The sequence below is a fragment of the Peromyscus leucopus genome, chromosome 1 (assembly GCF_004664715.2).
Source record: "Peromyscus leucopus breed LL Stock chromosome 1, UCI_PerLeu_2.1, whole genome shotgun sequence".
Classification (NCBI taxonomy): domain Eukaryota; kingdom Metazoa; phylum Chordata; class Mammalia; order Rodentia; family Cricetidae; genus Peromyscus; species Peromyscus leucopus.
The window spans coordinates 127,530,554-127,549,772 of NC_051063.1; the positions used below are offsets into that span (position 1 = coordinate 127,530,554).

Genomic DNA, 19,219 nt, shown 5'->3' on the forward strand with positions numbered 1-19,219 from the left:
GTGTATCTATTTTATGACAATATCATGAGGTTTTTATTACTATAAATCTGCAATACAATTTAAGACTAGTAATGTTGATACCTCCAACAGTTCCTTTATAATTCAAGATTTTTTTTTTACCTGTCCTGGGTTTTGGAGTTTTCCATATGAAGCTGAAAATTGTCTTTCCAATTTACCTGAAGAATTGTGCTAGAATTTTGATGGAGACTGTATTGAATCTATAGAATGCTTTTGTCACCAGTTTTTGAAGAAGTTCTATGAGCTGCTGAGAAGAGCGTATATTCTTTGCGTTTGAGTGAAATGTTCTGTAAATATCTGCTAGGTTCATTCAATTTATGATCTTATTTAATACCAGTGTTTCTCAGTTTAGTTTTGGTCCTGGATGTCCTGTCTATTGGTCAGAGTGGTGTAATTATATCATCAACTATCACCTGTGTAAGGGTCAATATGTGATTTTAGCTGTAGTAATGTTTCTTTTATGAACTTGGGTGTCCTTGTGTTTGGTGCATAAATAATAGAATTGCAACATCCTCATGGTGGATTTTCCCTTTGGTAAGTATGTAGTGTCCTTCTCTATCTCTTCTGATTAGCTTTGGTTTGAAATCTATTATGTCAGATGCTAAAACAATTTTATATATATATATATGCTTTATATATACATGCTTTATATATGTGCTTTATATATATATATGCTTGCTTCTTGATTCCATTTTCCTGAAATATTTTTTTCCATCCTTTTACCCTGAGATAATATCTATCCTTTATGGTAAGGTGTAGCTAGAGTTTTCCTGCCTTGGCCACAGTCAGGACAAATCTTTGTCACCTGCCAGTCCCACAGCCGCTCAGACCCAACCAAGTAAACACAGAGACTTATATTGCATACAAACTGTATGGCCGTGGCAGGCTTCTTGCTAACTGTTCTTATATCTTAAATTAACCCATTTTTATAAATCTATACCTTGCCACATGGCTGGTGGCTTACTGGCGTCTTTACATGCTGCTTGTCCTGGCCGTGGCTGCAGTGTCTCTCCTCCTTCTTCCTGTTTCCCCAATTCTCCTCTCTCTTTGTCCCGCCTATACTTCCTGCCTGGTCACTGACCATCAGTGTTTTATTTATATAGAGTGATATCCACAGCAGTAAGGTGTGTTTCTTGAATGGATTCTGAATTCTAATCTCATTAATTTGTGTCTTTTAATTGCAGAATTGAGACCATTATTATTGATTGTTATCAATAAGCAGTGTTTGTTGATTTCTGATAATTTGTTGTTATGGTGTGGGTTTTTCTTCTGTTGATTTACTGTCCTAAGATTATTTTTTCCTTGTGGTTAATCTCTTCAGATTGAAGTTTTCCTTCTAGCACTTTCTATAGGGCTGGATTTGTATGTATCTAGATACTGCTTAAAATTTTGTTTTATCATGAAATGTCTCACCCTCTCTGCCTACTGTGATTGATAGCTTTGATGAGAATAGTAGTCTGGGTTGGCGTCTGTGGGCATTCAGAGTGTGTAGAATTTCTGTCAGGCCCTTCTAGTTTTTAGAGTCTCCATAGGGAAGTCTGGTGTTATTCTAGTGGGTCTGATTTTATATGGTACTTGGTCCTTTTCCCTTGCAGCTTTTAGTATTCTTTCTTTGTTCTGTAATTTAGCATTTTGATTATTATGTGTCTTGGGGAATTTCTTTTCTGGCCCTGTCTATTTGGTGTTCTGTATGCTTTTTATACCTTGATAGACACATCCTTCTTTGGGATTTGTTTTTTGTTTGTTTCTGTGATTTTGTTGAAAATGTTTCTGTGCCTTTGACCTGGGTTTCTTCTACATTATCTGTTCCTATTATTTGTAGATTTGGTCTTTTCAAAGTGTCCCAAATTTCCTGGAGGTTTTATGCCTAGATTTTTTTTCTTTACATTCAACATTTTGTCTGCCTGAGGCATCATTTCTTCTATCTTGTCTTCAGTGCCTGAGAGAAATTCTCTCTTCCATTTCTTGTACTCTGTTGGTGAGATTTACCTCTGAGGTTTTCGTTTGACTTTCTAAATTTTTTATTTCTAGTTTTATCTCAGTTTGGGTTTTCTTTAGTGATTCTCTTTCTATTTTCATGTCTTGAACTATTCTCATTATTTCCTTTCCACTGTTTGTGTTTACACTGACTTTGTTAAGACATTCATTCATAGCCATCCTGCATTTCTCAGGACCTACTGTGACAGGGTTGCTGGGTTCTTGTGGAGGTTCATTGTCTTGGCTGCTGAAGTTTGTGTTTTTGCTCTGGTGTCTAGGCATCTGGAGTTAGGATAATTGTGGTCATTCTAGGTCTTGATACCTGGCTTTGTCTTTGTTGGGTGGGTGTTATTTCTTTGTTTCTATTGCCCTTTCTGGATCTTAGCAAAGTATGGTGCTGTGGGCTTGGTAGCAAGGGATGAGCAAGCAGGCAAAGAGCAAAAGCTTCCTTCTTCCATGCCCTTATATAGGCTTCCAGAAGAAGGCACGGCCCAGATCAGCTCCAGATTAAAGGGGTATCTTCCCATCTCAAGATCTGGATAAAAAATGTGTCTTTCTTCCCTAAAGAACCAGATTAGAAGTGGATCTTCCCACTTCAGATTAATCAGAAATCCCTGACAGATGTGCCCTCTATTGTGGGGTTTTAGTTAATTCCAGGTGTAGCCAAGTTGATAACTGAGAATGGCCATCACAACAACAAAAATTTTAAATTAGGAATAAACACAAAGTCGTAGACTTTAATCAAAAGTCTTTTTTATGGATGGGTTTAAAATAAAGGCTTTTTTAAAAAAACAAAACAAGAGTTGTATAACGATAACAACCAATGTAGATTTACACTTTATTAATAGTGTGGGGTTTTTTTCAAAATTAAGGAAGTAGTGGTCTAGTTTTAATTGGTCTGGTACACTTTGTTAATTGCAGGGTGCAGTATTTAAGATGGATATTTACAAATATAAGAGTAGGTAGTGTAGTTTTGATGATACAGGATCTTAAAACTGTGTCGTGAACAACCGTTAAAGGACCTTGGAATATTTTCTTTTTTTTTCTTCTCATTTTTTTTATTAAGAAATTTTCTACTCACTCTACATACCACCCACAGATTCCCCCCTCCTCCCACCCTCCAGCCCTCCCTCCCAAGCCACCCCACATCCCCACATCCCCCAAATCAAGGTCTCCCATGGGGAGTCAGCAGAGTCCAGCACACTGAGCCTAGGCAGGTTCAAGTCCCTTCCCACTGCACCAAGGCTATGCAAGGCGTCACACCACAGGCACCGGATTTCCAGAAGCCTGCCCATAGACCAGGGACAGATCCCGATCTCCCTGCCTGGGTGCCCCCCAAACAGTTCAAGCCAAACAATTGTCTTCCATATCCGGAGGGCCTAGTCCAGTCCCATGGGGGCTCCACGGCCACTAGTCTATGGTTCATGGGCTTCCACTAGTATGGGCCTTGGAATATTTTCCCTGGGGAAAGTAGTATGCCTGTCCTCAAATAATTTCAAGACTATGTTGCATATCAAGACATATTAATCTCTGTGAATATACTATATAAAGCTACTTACTACTTTATTTGTGTTAAGACTTTGAGTAATTTTTACTACATTCTTGCATAGTATTCAATCTTAGAAATTCTAAGAAGCCATCATATTAACAGCTTTTAAAATTAATAAAAGCTCCTGTTGGAGACATGTCAATGACTGCATGTTATATGTGAGAATGTTTAATCATTATTCCAGAAATATCTGCTGCTGTGTGTCTACGTGTATGTGTTTGCACATTTTTAAGTGTGTGTGGTGTTGAGTAGAATAAGGTTCCCACTACATCTCCCTTTAACTCTCCTATCTGACCAGTACAGCAGATGGATCATGGAGAATGACAGATGGCTATAAAAAATTCAATTAAGTAGTGACACAAATTGCAGCTGCTGTACCATATGTTGTGTCCATACATGAGTAGAAGATTAACACATCTTCTGGTACATGATATGCAGCTATTGACCTAGCAAATGCCTTTTTCTTGATATTTGCCTTAAGGACCACCAGAAGCAATTTGCTTTCAGTTGGCAAGATCGGCAGTATACCTTTACAGTTTTACCTGCAGGATATATTCACTCCCTCACTCTCCTGCCCTGTGTCATAACTTAGTTAGAAGGGATCTTAATCATCTGTCTCTTTCACAGAATATTACACTGGTTCACTACATTAAAGACATTATGCAGATTGGATCAAGAGAGCAGAAGGTAGCAACCACTTTGGACTTGTTGGTAACACATACGCACATCAAAGGATGGGAAATAAATCCAAATGAAATTCAAGGGCCTTCTACCTCCGTGAAATTCCTAGTAGTCCAGTGGTGTGGGGCACGCGGAGATATTCCTTCTAAGGTGAAGGATAAATTACTGTACCTGGCCCCTCCCACCACCAAGAAAGGAGCACAACGTTTAGTTGTCCTATTTGGATTCTGCAGACAGAACATTTCTCACTTGGGTGTGTTATACTGTCTCTTATATCACATGACTCACTAAGTTGCTGGCTTTGAGTGGGGCCTGGAACAGAAGAAGGCTCTTCAACAGGTCCAGGCTGCTGTGCAGGCTGCTCTACCACTTGAACCATGTGATCCAGCAGACCTGATGGTACTTAGGATATCAGTGGCCCATAGGAATGCTGTTGGAGCCTTTGGCAGGCAACTATAGGTAAATCACAGAAGAGACCTTTGGGATTTTGGAACAAGGCTCCCCATCATCTGCAGATAATTATTCTCCCTTTGAGACAGCTCTTGGCCTGCTATTGGGCCATAATAGAACTGAACATGGTAACCAAGTTACCATGAGATCTGGGCTGCCCATCATGAGCTGGGTGTGATCTAACCCACCAAGTCATTGCACAGCAGCAATCCATTATCAGATAGAAGAGGTATTTACATGATTGGGCCTGAGCAGGTCCTAAAGTCACAAGCAAGTTCCACAGAGAAGTTGCCCAAATGCCTATGGTTTCTGCTCTTGTTACAATACTGTCTGCCACCAAGAATGCACCTATGGTATCATGGGATATGCCCTATGACCAGCTGACTGAGAAAGAGAAGACTAGGGCCTGGTTTACTGATGGCTCAGCATGTTATGCAGTCATCATCCAGAAGTGGACAGCTGCAGCATTACAACCCCTTTCTTGAACAACCCTAAAAGACACCAGTGAAGGGATCATACATTTTGGGGGGAGGGAGAAATGGCCAATGTGTGTTATTTCCAAATGTATAAAAGATGTGAAGATACTTAAGTCCCATGTAAATGCTCATCAAAAGGTGACTTCAGCTGAGAAGGAGTTCAATAATCAAGTAGATAGAATGACCCACCCTGTGACAGTCAACCTCTTTCCGCAGCCATCCCTGTCATTGCCTGATGGACCAATGATCAAAGTGGCCATGGTGACAGAGATGGGGTTCATGAATGAGTTTGACAACATGACTGCCACTCACCAAGGCTGACCTGGCTACAGCTGCTGCTAAATACCAGGTCTGCCAACCGCAGAGACCAACACCGAGTTTCCAATATGGCACCATTTGTTGTGTTTAATCAAATTCAGTAGCTTCCCCCTAAGCAGCTGCTGTCCTAATTGGCAGTTACAACTCTGCAGCTATCAGTAGCTCTTCGGCTGTACTGGCCACAGCCAAGTGGGAATTCTGGTCCCTCAGGCACTGGCTGCTAAAGGGAACATTATCTAGATCTCTATTTCTCTACAGAACTCAGGATTCAAAGGTCGAGGTGAAATTCTGCTCTCTCAAAGAGGCCGAATAGCAAATAGCTAACTTTCTCTCCTAGCTCTCATCTCCCCCAAAAACTGGCCTCCTTCTACGCAGCCCCCACTTAAGAACCCTAGCTATCACTTCCTGTCAGCTAGTTGCTGACTCAGCCTCCTGACCCCAGGTTAATTTTATTTAACCAAACAAATGTAACACATCTTTGCATCATTAAATAAATATTCCAAAGCATAAGCAAATGTAACTCATCTTAATTTAATATTCCACAACAACCATTCCCCAAGGTGACCAGCCAGGGTCCTGGTCTACATTGGACCACTTCCTCCATGGAAAGGACTTTGTCCTTACTGTAGTAGATACTTATTCTGGCTATGGATTTGCCTTTCCTGCATGTAATTCTTCAGCTAAAACCACCATTCATAGATTTACAGAATGGATGAACCATCTTGGTATTCCACACAGTACGGCTTCTGACCAAGGAACTCACTTTACAGCCAGAGAAGTGTGACAGTGGGCCCATGATCATGGAATCCACTGGTCTTTCCACATTCCCCACCATCCTGAAGCAGGGGGGCCTGATAGAAAGATGGGATGGCCTTTTGAAGACATAGTTTCAATTAGTTGGCAGCAGCCTGGAGGGCTGGGTTAGGGTTCTCCAGAAGGTAGTATATGCTTTGAAACAGCATCTAATATATGGTATGATATATTCCACACCAGGGAAACTGCCCATAGAAACACAGTGGTTGTGAGAGCATGTATAAAACCTGTGCAAACTCAACCCAGACCAATTCCCAGCACATAGAGGAGAGGTGGGCATGAAATCCTGCCCCTAAGAGCTATTGGTAACTGGAAGCTTCTGGGATAGGGAAAGTCAATTTTCTTTAAGGGTATGGTTCCTGGTAGGTTGACCACACGCCAATGGAAGTTCACAAACCCAAAAGCGTATGGGTAACATAAACTGGAATTAAGGGGCTTTATTTAAAATGAGACCATAAAGGTGAGGTGATAGGAAAGTAGGGGTATATATGATCAAGATACGTTGTATAAAGTTCTCAAAGAACTAAAGAAAATATTTTTGAGAGTGTGTCTTACTATGTAGTCCTGTCTGACCTGGAACTCACTATATAGACCAGACTCATTAAACTCAGAGATCTGACTGCCTCTGTCTCCGAGTGATGGCATTAAAATTATGTACCATCACACCCAGAAAATACATTTTTAAAAATATATTGGTAACATCAAATTCTATGACATGGGAAACATAGGAACAGAGCCAAAAATTGGATCTTTTCTGACAGTCCACTTACGCTGTCTGGCAATGCCTTCTGATGCACACCTAACTGGGAGATGCAAATCTGAGATGAGAAGAAAGTACTGATCTGCAAGGTGAGGTCGTAGATGTGGCTGTTCTCCACACCACACTATGGGAAGCTGTTCGTCCTGTACTGTTGAGAACTCGAGTTCTCCTTTTGCATTGATGGTGCTACTGTCATTGATACCTTGGGAATTAGTCCATTGGATGCGAGGGAAATAATTCCTGGCTCATGCTTTACAAATATGTCCCATATGCCTCCCTGGCAGGTGGAGAGCTCTCCAGGGCCAGCAGCTCTGAAGACAGTAGCACCAGCCTAGGGAGAGTCTGAGGCTCCAGCATGGCAGGCAGCACAGGAGGTGACCAGACAAAAGCTTCTCTTCTTGTGTCTAGCTCTGCGATGCCCACAGCTCACTGTGTGTTTCCTGGGAAAACGAGTGAGCAAACTCAACAGAGACTGGCTTCATTTCATCTGAGGTCTTCCTCCTAAGGGGAGGCCTCCGACTAAGGAAAGATCTTAGACACACCTCTGTGTCCAGATCCACCACAGGGCTGCAGATAAGTCACTCAGAACTTGCTCTCTAACATTTCCAACCCCTCCCTCCCTTTCTTAATTCCGTCCTTCCTTCCCTCACTGGTGCCCTCTCTCCTTTTTCCTTTAATTCTTCCTTCCTCCCTCCCTACTTCCTTCCTCTCTCCTTCCATCCTTCTTCCCTCCCTTCCTGTGTATATGTGTGTGTATATATTTGTACACTCGTGTATGCAGTGTTCATGCACAACGGTGGGTGTGAGGTCCAGAAGTTGATGTCAGGTGTCTTCCTCAACTATCCTCTGCTTCATTAAAATGTTTTTAAGATTTATTATTTTATGATATGTGTATGAGTGTTTTGCCCGGATGTAAATGTGTACAAGTCGGAACAGAAATGTCAAATCTCTTGGAACTAGAGTTATGGATGGTTGTGAGCCACCAAATGGGTGCTGGGAATTGAACCTGGGTCTACTGTAAGGGCAATACGTGCTTTAAACCACTGAGTCATCTCTCCAGTTCCTCCACCTCATTTTTTGAGACAGAGTCTCTCACTGAATCTAAAGATAACCAAGTCAGGAAGAACAGCTGGCAGACAAGCTCTGGGGATCCTCCTGTCTCTGCCTCCCCAGCACTGGGGTTAGGGACACACACTGTCATGGCCAATTTTTATGTACATGCTGTGGGTCTGAATTTAGGTCCTCATCCTTGTGCAACAAGCACTTTACAGACTGAGCTGTCTCCACAGCCCTCCTTCTCTCTTCCTCTCTGCCTGGGTCTCTCAGACCTCCTTGATAATGATTGCTGGGTTTTCACGTGTTTTCTGCATGAAGGGGTTAAACTCTCCCACTCTCACAACTGAGTTTAGGTTTCATTTCTCTGAGAAGGGCAAAACAGCTGTCTCTCCCATGAAGGGCCGGGCCATTTATCCGCAATACCCTTGCACTCAGGGACGTGAGAGAACAAACACAGGCCTAAGTCAGGTCAACCTCACAAGGTCTCAAGGACAAATCCTGCAGCCCCCTTCCGAGTCACCTCCAAACGTGCCCAAGGTTGTGTAAATATGTCCAAAAATGATAAGACTAAACCTCAGCCAATTAAAAGTATACTAGTGTTACTGCTGCTTGCTTAACCAATTGTGTTTAAGAACGTTTGAGATGATCTAACCGTCCCTGAAAATCCTCTAACTATGCTTAACAGGAGCCTGTACGCTTCTTTGTGGGTCATCGCTGTTTTGTACAAGTGAACAACCCCTGCATGCTAGGATATTAATAAACGCCCTTTGCTTTTCCATACTATTTTCCTCCGGCGTTTCCTAGGACCTTTACATGCAGACAGGAAGACTCAGGACGCCTGCGGTCCTTGGTTCCTCTTCTGTGGGCTGACATCTGTTGATTCTCGGCAGCTTTCCCAGTTCCCCTAAAGCTTTGCCTGCTGGAGTCCTCCTCCCTTTGCTCACTCACAGTAGCCCGGGCCATCAGCTGGGATGCTGCTGCCCCGACTGCTTCCCCTGCTCTGGGTGTGTGAGTGGATATCTGGAAACGACTTTCTTCTCCCTAGAAGCTGGGGAGACATGGAGCATACATATGGGATATTGGAGCTGAAATTGCAGTCCAGCCTCGTAACAGTGCAGGAGGGTCTGTGTGTCCTTGTGCCCTGTACGTTCTTTGAGCCCTCCTTGAAACCAAGTTCCGACACTGTCTTTGGTTACTGGTTCCGTGCAGGAGCATATACAGACACTGATTTACCAGTGGCTACAAACGACCCAAATAAACCGGTGCAGAAGACTCAGAGCCAGTTCCACCTCTTTGGGGACCCAAGTACCAACAACTGCTCGCTGGACATCAGAGATGCACAGAGGAGTGACAGCGGTTCTTACTTCTTCAGAATGGAAAAAGGGAGTGTAAAACGGAATTACTACATGAATGAGCTCTCTGTGGATGTGACAGGTAAAGTACTGGCTCCGCATTGGCCACAGAGGAAGCTCATGGGTGACACAAAGCAGGGCTTGGATCCCAGCCTGAGAGTCACTGGGGACAAAGCAGGGAAATGGAGGAGTTGGATCAGAACCTGGGCTTCTCAATGGCTGTACTTCACCCCCATCCTGATCCTGCATGTCTTTCTCTCCTCACCAGCCCTCACTCACACTCCCAACATCGAAATCCCACAGACATTGGAACTTGGCCATCCTAGTAAAGTGACATGCTCTGTGCCTTGGGCCTGTGAGCGAGGGACACCTCCCATCTTCTCCTGGATGTCAGCTGCCATCACATCCCTGGGCCCCAGGACCACCTTTTCCTCCATGCTGACCCTCACACCCAGGCTCCAGGACCATGGCACCAACCTCATCTGTCAAGTGACCTTCCCAGGAGCTAATGTGACTGTTCAAAAGACTGTCCAGATCAATGTCACCTGTGAGTTCAACCCAGGGCTGGGATCCATGGTGGCTGTGTCCTGGATCATAGTTGGTCTGGGGACTAAGGACCCATGTCTCTCACATTTTCTGTGCTTTCTGGATAGTTGTGGGGAATGGTACTGAAACCTAAGATGTTAACATTTTTGTTTTGTTTTGTTTTTTGTTTTTCCAAGACACTCCACAGAACTCCACAACCCATGTCTCTGGAGGAGCTGGCCCAGGTAGGGGGAGTCATCTTGGGTTGAAGGAACAGGATCTCTAAAGCTCAGAGCAGGGTCCATCCCTTCTTACCCTGAACACAAAGACTGCCTTCTTGGAAAACTAGTGACTCTCCTCACCCACAGTGCATTCAAGTACCTTTCAAGAGCACCTGTCCTCGCCTATTCCTCAACCCTTTGGGCTTCTGGGCACTCCAGGGCCATTACAGGGACAGGCCAGCATTCACAAAATAGAATCACACACTCCAGACACTTTTAGTCCACTTGTGGACCTGCCAGAAACCTCAGCACTTGAGTCTGTCAAGAACTTTGATCTTCATGTGTGTGCAAAAGACAGAGCCATATGAGCAAACATTCAGAGCACACACAGAGGTTCAGTCCCCTTCTCAGGACAGACCTGTGACTACACACAGTACCAAGCTTTTGTTTGTCCACTTGTGGCCTGACAGGACTCAGGATATCAGTAGCTTAACAGCTTTTGTTCTCCGGGACTCTTATCCACACTGGTTGGATCCAGTCCTGTGGACATTTTGTACTATTGGGCAGCAATTCCACTGATGTCATTCTGCTAAAAGCAATGTGTAGTGAATAGTTTTCCATCTACTTCCACAAGTGTGTGTCTCTCTGTCTGTCAGTGTGTCTGTCTTTCTGTCTATATGTCTGAATTAGTAATTCCCAAATGCAAATTGCAGCTGGATCTGGTGTCTTTCTGATATAGAGAATGATAACCAAGTGTTACTTCATGGCTGCTGGACAGTGGGACATTCCCAACAGGGAGCTAGGAGAGTGTGTACTTCCACCGAGGCAGGTGGAGCAAAACCTTTTTTGTTTTGTTTTGATTTTTGTTCCTACAGACTGATCCTAGGATGAGCATTGACCCACACCCTGCCCCTGGGGATCTTTTGGATATTTATCAATATCAGGGGAAGTTTGCTATTGCCTTGGGCTTATTTATGCACTTTTGATCAGACATAAGGACAAAGAAAATGTAGGCATGAGGGGATAGCTCAGTGAGTAAAGGGCTTGCCTTGTAGAGACCTGAGTTCAAGTCCCAAAATCCACATTTCATACAGAGACAAAGAGGGTGAGAGAGAGAGAGAGAGAGAGAGAGAGAGAGAGAGAGAGAGAGAGAGAGAGAGAGAGAGAGAGATATCGGTATTGTGGCTGGGGAGATGAAGACAGGCTCACTGGCTTAACTAAATTGTTAGCTAGATATTAACAAATTGAGTTGCAGACCATTGAGCAACCCTGTCTCAAAAAAAAAAAAAAGATGGATACTTGACCATTTGATTCTCTTCTGAGAAATATGAGCTTAAAATTCTATGACTATTATGAGCTGGTTGTTGAGATCTTGGTACTTGATTTTTGAGGGAGGTTCTCACTATGCTACCAGGATGGCCTCAAGCTCAGAGGTATACCTGCCCTTGTCTCCCAAGGGCTGAGATTGAAGGCATTTGACTTCCTTGTGGTTTTAAGCTGTAAGAGTTCTTCTCTGGAGGCTGGAGAGATGACTTAGTAGTTAAGAGTATTGGCTGCTCTTGCCGAGGACGTGGGCTCAGTTCTCAGCACCTGCATGGTAGTTTGCAGCTGTCTGTCACTTCGGTTCTAGGGGATCTCACAACTTCTTTGAACTTCAGAGGGCACCAGGCACTCAGGTGTGCACATACATACATACATACATACATACATATACATGCAGGCAAATAAAAATTTTAAAGAGTTCTTTTTGTGTGCTTGCCATTGCTACAATACACAAACATGCCCTCTAGTTCTGTAAGTCCTTGGTATTTTCAATTGCAATTGTTGGTTTTGATTTTTGATGCAGAATCTTGCTGTGTAACCCAAGCTGGCTTTGAACTCATAGTCCTATTGCTTCATCCTTCTGAGTAGTGGGATTATAGATGGCCACCGTGCCTCTGTGACAGAAGCTTTAATTATGAAAGAGAGTGATTTCATTCTGATATATTGTTGGCAACAGGGTGAGGGAGTCAGGGAGGCTTGGGCTAATGCAGTCTCAGGTCCGGGATGCAGGGAAATTTGGAAGACCATGTCTAAGTGCTTCTGAGAAAGAGAGGACTATGTCTGGGATTATCAAGTAAATTCAGGTCCATCCACATTTCTTCAGGGAAATCAGGGCCCCTGGCAGAGGTGGTTCTGGTGGCCATGGGAGAGGCTGCTATCAAACTCCTGATTCTGGGGATCAGCTTCCTCTTCCTCAGGTGAGTGTTGCTCCTGGGACAAAGCAGAGGTGTGAGGAGGGCAGAGACACAAGACTGAATCTTAGATTACTAGTGCTGGGAGATAAGATGGGGGTCTTAAGGGTTGGGATCCAGGCAGGGAGCTCATAGGTATGGACAATTCTTCATCATGCTGGAGCTGTCAAATGTGGCAGTTGGGGGAGTGTATTAATCAGAGTTCTCTAGAGAAACAGAACTGATAGAATGTAAGTGTACACACACACACACACACACACACACACACACTGGATTTATTAGAGTGGATTACAGGTTATGGTCTATGGTCCGACTATTCCAACAATGGCTGTCTTCTGACAGCAAGTCTAATAAGAGTCCAATATTTGTCCAGTTCACGAGGCTGGATGTCTCAGCTGGTCTTCAGTATACACTGAAATCCCAAAGACGTAGACTCTGATACCAGTGGAGGAATGGCCTTGCCAGGCAGAGTGAGAACAACCAGGCAAATATCAAGAGCTTCCTTCTTCTCTGTCTTTTATATAGGGTGCCACCAGAAGGTGTGGCCCAGATTTAAGGTAGATCTCCCCACCTCAAAAGATCTGGTGGGTCTTCCCACCCTAAATGAGTCGATCAAGAAAAATCCCCCACAGGAGTGCCTAGCCATTTGGTTAATTCCAGATGTAGTCAACATGACAACTAAGAGCAGCCATCACAGGAAGAAGGCTGTCTTCCACCGCTGGGTCCTGTGGTCTGGGTGTCTATCTCTCCCGCAGCCATCCTTATAGCCCATGACTGGGGTTCAGGGGAGGGGGCTGCTGCACTTGGTCCCCTACATGCCCAGACTGAAGGCTCTGGTCTCCTCACTCAGCACAAAATCCCAAAGGAAGAAAGTGGAGCAGCCAGCAACCCAGGTGGATTACATAGAAACCGTCATGGATTAGTCTCTCAGGTGAGTGATGTGGGATCCCAGCATTTGATGTCCTTCAGGACTCTTCCCTGTGACGGACCCAATACGACCTGGCTTAGCATGGCCTCCCCTGAGCCCACATCCCTGATGGGTCCCATGATGCTCCTGGATCAGCAGCCCCATCTCTTTCCAGAGCTATCTGTGGCTCTCTACTGTCACCTGTCTCCACTCTTCACCCCATGACCCATATTGACCCCCTTTATTCACCCAATCTTGATCATCCCTGAACCTAAGCTTTCCCTGGTCACTGACTCTCCCTCACTTCCTGTCTCAGTAACAGGGTCCCAGAACTTAGTAGGCCTCCAGACCTTAAGCACAACTGACTCCATGATGGGAGTACCATTCAGACCAAAGAACTCAGCACATGGTCAGTACCACCTATCAAAATGAAAAGAAAGATCTAATCCATCAAAGTCCATAGTTATGGAAAAGTCTCTAAATGTACTAGCTTTGCCTTTTGGCTTCTGTAATTCTGCTTCTAGCTAACTGTTCTTGTTAACCAAAGTATGTTAAACCAAAACAGTGTTTTTGTGCTTAAAAGCTCACACTGAGTAACTCTTGGTGCTACACTGGGATCCCATACACCCAGTGTAGTCTCTGGCCAGCTAATATAGATTTTCTATTGGCTTAAATCAAGCAGTCTTCTCTGGTGGATACTCACAACATTTCGGGAGATTCCACCAAGATCCCCACAGACCAGACCTTGAGACACTGGGGGTCTCAGAGCCCCCCAAAATGGGAAAGAGTGTAATTTTCAAAGAACTCCCAGGGGGTACACAACCTGAGTTCCAAGTACCCATGACCCCCTTTCATCAATCACTGCCTAGCACTTCAGATGAATCTGACATCTCCACCCCAAAATGAAACACATTAGAAAGTCGCCTTGTCTGTCACCTCCAGACCTAAGTCTAATAAAGGCGCCTTCTGTGTGGACACATAGGAGAGGTCAGATGTGACTGCTGATCCAGCATCCTGGAATCAAGTGAGACATCACTGGATTCCCACCATCCAGGGTGTTTGGTGTGTGTTGGCCACCCCTGGTTGTTCTCTCTCTCTCCCTCTTATCCTCTGTCAGAAGAATATTGCCTAGCTGAAAGTCCTGTCTCCAATCAAAAGATACAGTTGGACTATGCCTCAGATTGATGACAAAGATTCCTGAGGTTACGGGCAGAAACCAATTCCCCAGGACTGGCCCAACACCAAGTTCCTAGAATTGTTCAACTAACCAATTCAGCTACCTCCATCCAGATTAACCAATACCCAATGACCCTGGAAACAAAAAGGGAAATTGCAGTCCATGTTGCCTGGCTTGGAGAGACAGCCACCCTGGAGCCCTGGCAGTCACCCTGGAATATGCCTCTCTTGCCTGTGAAGAAACGTGGGACCTCTGATTCACATAAGTCTGATTATTCCAGAGAAACAAGTGTACACTGTCTTAGATCTGAAAGATGTATTCTTCAGCCTCCCATTGGCAGAGGTGAGTCAACCATGTTTGCTTTTAATTGGACAAACCCAGAGGGGTGTTACAGCAGGCAACATCCTTGGACTGGGTTGCCCCAAGGATTTAAAGACACTAAATGCAGACCTCCTGCCCTTCTGTCAAAGATTTCCTGGGAAAAGAGATTACAACGGAGACATTGAGGGACTGCTGCAAGAGTTACAGACATTGGGCTAGAGAATGTCGGCCAAGAAAGCTCAACTTCATACATCAGAGCCTGCCTACCCTGGCTACCAGCTGAGGGGAGGCAGTCATCCTTCAGATGGACTGCTGCCATCCTTCATATCCCACCTCCAAAGACTAAGAGACAGGTCCCAGAGTTCCTAAGTGCAGCCAGATATTGCTGCCTCTGGATACCAGAGTTTGTGGCAATAGCAAGGTCTCTCTACACCAGCACAAAGCGGGGCACTGAACACCTAACCTGGACTGAGACTGAACGAAAAGCATTTGAGGCTTTAAAAACATCTCTGCCTTCTGCTGCAGCCCTAGCACTTCCAGATGCCCGCAAAACAAAAGGCATTACAAAAGGGGTTTTAACCCACACTCTGGGGCCACGGAAACGTGTCCGAATGACTGGCCCCTGGAACCACAGGATGGTCCACCTGTCTAAGAACTGTGGTGGCTATTGCTAGTCTAATGAAAAACCAACAGGTTAACTCTGGGTCAAGATCTTATCTCACAGCACTCTGGGATTGAGACCCTCCTCGGAGGAACACCAGGATGCTGACTGTCTAATGCCTGTGTGATCCAGTACCAGGCCCTACTTTTGACCCACCCTCAAGTCCAGTTTGCAAAACCTACCACCATCCATCCTGCTACCCTCCTGCCTGGTGAACACCTCGGGTGCTCATCCAGGACTGTCACAGGATGAAGGGCGAAACCGGGTGTGTGAGAGCTGCAGTTGTTGCTTTAACTGAAACTGGCTTGGTTTGACCCCAACCCAGGTTCCTCAGCCCAGAAAGCAGAACTGATCCATCCGACCCAGGCTTTCAGATGGAGAAAAGGAAAGTCCACACTGCACACAAAATAGTTGCTATGTTTCTGCTACTGTGTGTGTCCATGGTATGATCTATAGAGAAACAGGGTTTCTCACCACTGGGGAAAATGACATTAGAAACAAATAGAAAATCCTGGCCCTCCTCGAGGCTATCCATCTTCCCCGACAAATTGCTGTCCTCCACCACTGGGCCACTGACCTTGCTGTCCAACAAATGGCCCTAAGACCAGGGGGGCCTATTGATGTTCTGATGACATACCCCAACCTAGTGCTGCCTGAGACTCCATGGTGGAGAAGAAATGGACTGTTCAAACCCAAAGGTTGATGGAGGACACCAGAGGGAAAGATCACTCTCCCAGAAACAACCAGCAGGAATCTGTAACTGACCTTCATCCAGCTACTTATCTGAGATTCACAAGACAGAGCTGCTCAGACCAAGGTTTGCCAACGCCTAGCTCAGGCTGTCTCAGCCAGATTCCAGTTTTGTGCCTAAGCAAATCCAGAGAGCCCTTACCCAAGAATGATTCTGGACGAGAGACCAACACCCTGGCGAACTCTGGGAAAACTGACTTCACAGAGATCTGACCTACCAAGGGAGGATAAAAATACTTGCTACTTTTTATAGAAACTAGCCATCTTTTCTGGGAGGGCAAATACGTTCTCTACCTGGACTGAAACTGCTCAAATAGTAGCCTTAAATTCCTCCAAGCACTGGTTCCCTGATTTGGCTTACTACTAGCCGATGGGATCTGACAGTGGCCTGGCTTTCAGAACCAAAACCTCTCTGTTAATAGCTAAAGCTTTAGAAATAAATTGAAAACTTCATTGTGCTTTAGAACTCAGAATCCTGGGAAAGTAGAAAAAATAAACGGGATGTTAAAAAATAAATAAAGATGATAACAAAATTCTCTTTCAAGCCCAGTGAAGGGTGGATAGACCTCCTTCCTCTGCTTTGCTTCAGGTCTGTGGCGTCCCAGACAGGGAAGGATTGACCTCCTGAGATTATATTTGGAAGGCCCCCACCCCTGCTTCCCAGGCTCAGAGACTAGCCTTTGGCAGATCCCTCTAACCTTTTTTCTCAAATCACAGCAGGCCTTCCGGTCCTCCAAAAAAGGATATTCCCTGGGCTATCCAAGAGACCCAGCTGACCTCTGAGTACCAGTTTCCCCTTGATGGAGTCCGCTGATACTCTCTGGTTCAAGCAGGTAGCCAAAGAGGCACTGGAACCAATTTGGAAATGACCCTACCGGGTGATCCTCCCCATTCCTATGGCTGTAAAGGTAGCTGGCATTACATGACAGATCCACCACACCCAGGTCAAGAAAGTGGAAGCCATGGATGATGATACCGAATGGACTGTCTCTGGACTATGGACCCATTAAAATTAAGGTTTCATTGGGCCCCTGACCCTTCCACTCCCTGCCCCTCTACCTCCTCCCAAGTCTTATACTTTGTTCTATGGGTATGAGTATAGGGTTATGGTCTGACCCCCACAGCCCTCAGGCCCACGGCCCTAGGAACTGAGAAAGACAGATACAGGAAAGGTATTAACTAGTTGACTACAGACCAGCAACTCATATTCATCTTGACCTTTGCTCACTGATGCCCACTTTAAGTATTTGGTTGTATTGAAAAAAAAAAAAAAAGATATGAAGGTTTATCTTTGGAGACAGAAATACAGAGTTTACTATTCCATGCATGCCCTGAGGCTGGGCCCCTAAGTTGCCAGGAACAAGGGAGTTTCCAATTCAAAAATTGCAGTTGTAAAACTGAGGCTTCCTGAAAAGTCCTTTGAAAAGATTCTGGCCTTTGGAAAACCTGGAGAATCACTCTATACCATAAGAAGGGATAAAGTTATTCATTCCCAGCCAGAAATCAGCCAGGATTGCTAGTTATGCTTAGATACTCAGCCCCCATACTACATAGGATAGGAACTAACCAGATTGTCAGCCAACTGAATGACAAAACTCACTGTGACTGGGGTGGTCCAAATTAACATTAGAAGACTTACAAGAGATGAAAACTTGTCTAATATCCTAAACCTTTAACCTAGGCACTTCCCCTTATTCTGATGCCTGCTATTCGGCCTTGTGGGTTAACTCATCTGGACAACAGCAACATAAGCAAGCCCCTGAGACTAGTTGGTAGGCGTGTACCAATGGTTTGACTAAGTGTGCCTCTTCTGATGCTCTCCAATCCAAGTAGACAGGTTGACCAGGACCTAGAGGTATTAAAAGTTTCTGTTTCTGGGTTAAAGCAACAGTTAGATTCCCTTGCAGAAATGATCCTACAGAGTTGGAGAGGCTTAGACTTACTGCTCATGAGATAAAGGGAACTATAAATGGCTTTGGAAGAAACCTGTTGTTTCTATGCTAATTAATCAGGAGTAATTAGAAAAAAAATCTTGTCATGGCTGGAAAAAACTCAAAAAGAGAAGAAACAAAGACAAAAACTGAATAATTAATACCAGTCTCTGTTCTGTTGGTCCCACTGGCTAGCTACTCTACTATCAGCACTGGCCTGGTCTTTAATTCTCATTCTGATTGGATAAACAGTAGGGCTCTGCATCTTAAACTAAAACAGGATGAGTCCATGATAAGGCCAGTGGGGAATGTAACAGGGCCCTAGACCTTGGTAGGCCCTCAGACCTTAGCACAATTGACTCCTTGATGAGAGTGCCCTTCAGGCCATAAAATTCAGCACATAGTATTTCCTACCAAAATGAAAAGAAACACCTAATCCACCAAAGTTCATAGCTCTGGGAAAGTCTCCAAAGGTACTAACCTTGCTTTTTGGCTTCTTTAGTTCTGGTTCTGGCTAACTGTTCTTGTTAACTGAAGTATGTCAAACCACAACAGTGTTTTTGTGCTTAAAAGCTCACCCCGAGAAAGGTCAGTTCTACACTGGGATCCCAAACACCCGGTGTAGTTTCGGACCAGCTAATAAAGATTTTCTATTGGCTTAAACCCATGTCTGACAGTCTTCTCTGGTGGACACACCACAATACCCCCACGTCTCCCTAGCATTGGCCCTGGGATGTACTTGCAGATGCAACCATCACCCTCTCCCTCCACAGTCCGAGCACTTTGTGTTCTTGTCATGGATAGAGACTGAAAAACAGGACAGCCTGCACTGGACTTCATGGTGTCTACACACTGAGCGCTCCCATCCTGCATGATGATTCTATCATGCTGCCTTCCCCGCTCTCCTGCACCAGAGACTATGCGTGTGCTGTTCCCACTCTTTAATACCCTTCCATCCCTCGCCCCCTATTTTATTGGGCCTGTCTTCATTCTAACCTTCCTCAGGCTCGGCCTGTGTGTCACTTTGGGTGATGAGTGCTTG

The 19,219-nt window shown here is 44.7% G+C and overlaps 1 protein-coding gene and 1 long non-coding RNA gene across 2 annotated transcripts; both read left to right on the forward strand.

Annotated features, from left to right (window-relative positions):
- The first annotated feature begins 8,987 nt into the window (after positions 1–8,987).
- On the forward strand, positions 8,988–12,440 carry LOC114708974 (myeloid cell surface antigen CD33-like). The gene is made up of 4 exons (XM_037208391.1): positions 8,988–9,532; positions 9,719–9,997; positions 10,173–10,220; positions 12,343–12,440. Exons 1-4 carry the CDS (start codon positions 9,070–9,072, stop codon positions 12,438–12,440), a joined length of 888 nt encoding a protein of 295 aa, XP_037064286.1. The 5' UTR covers positions 8,988–9,069.
- Positions 12,441–13,163: 723 nt separating this feature from the next.
- On the forward strand, positions 13,164–17,505 carry LOC119086480. Its single transcript, XR_005089771.1, has 2 exons — positions 13,164–13,361; positions 14,455–17,505. It is a non-coding gene; the product is annotated as an uncharacterized LOC119086480 (long non-coding RNA).
- The last annotated feature ends 1,714 nt before the right edge of the window (positions 17,506–19,219 follow it).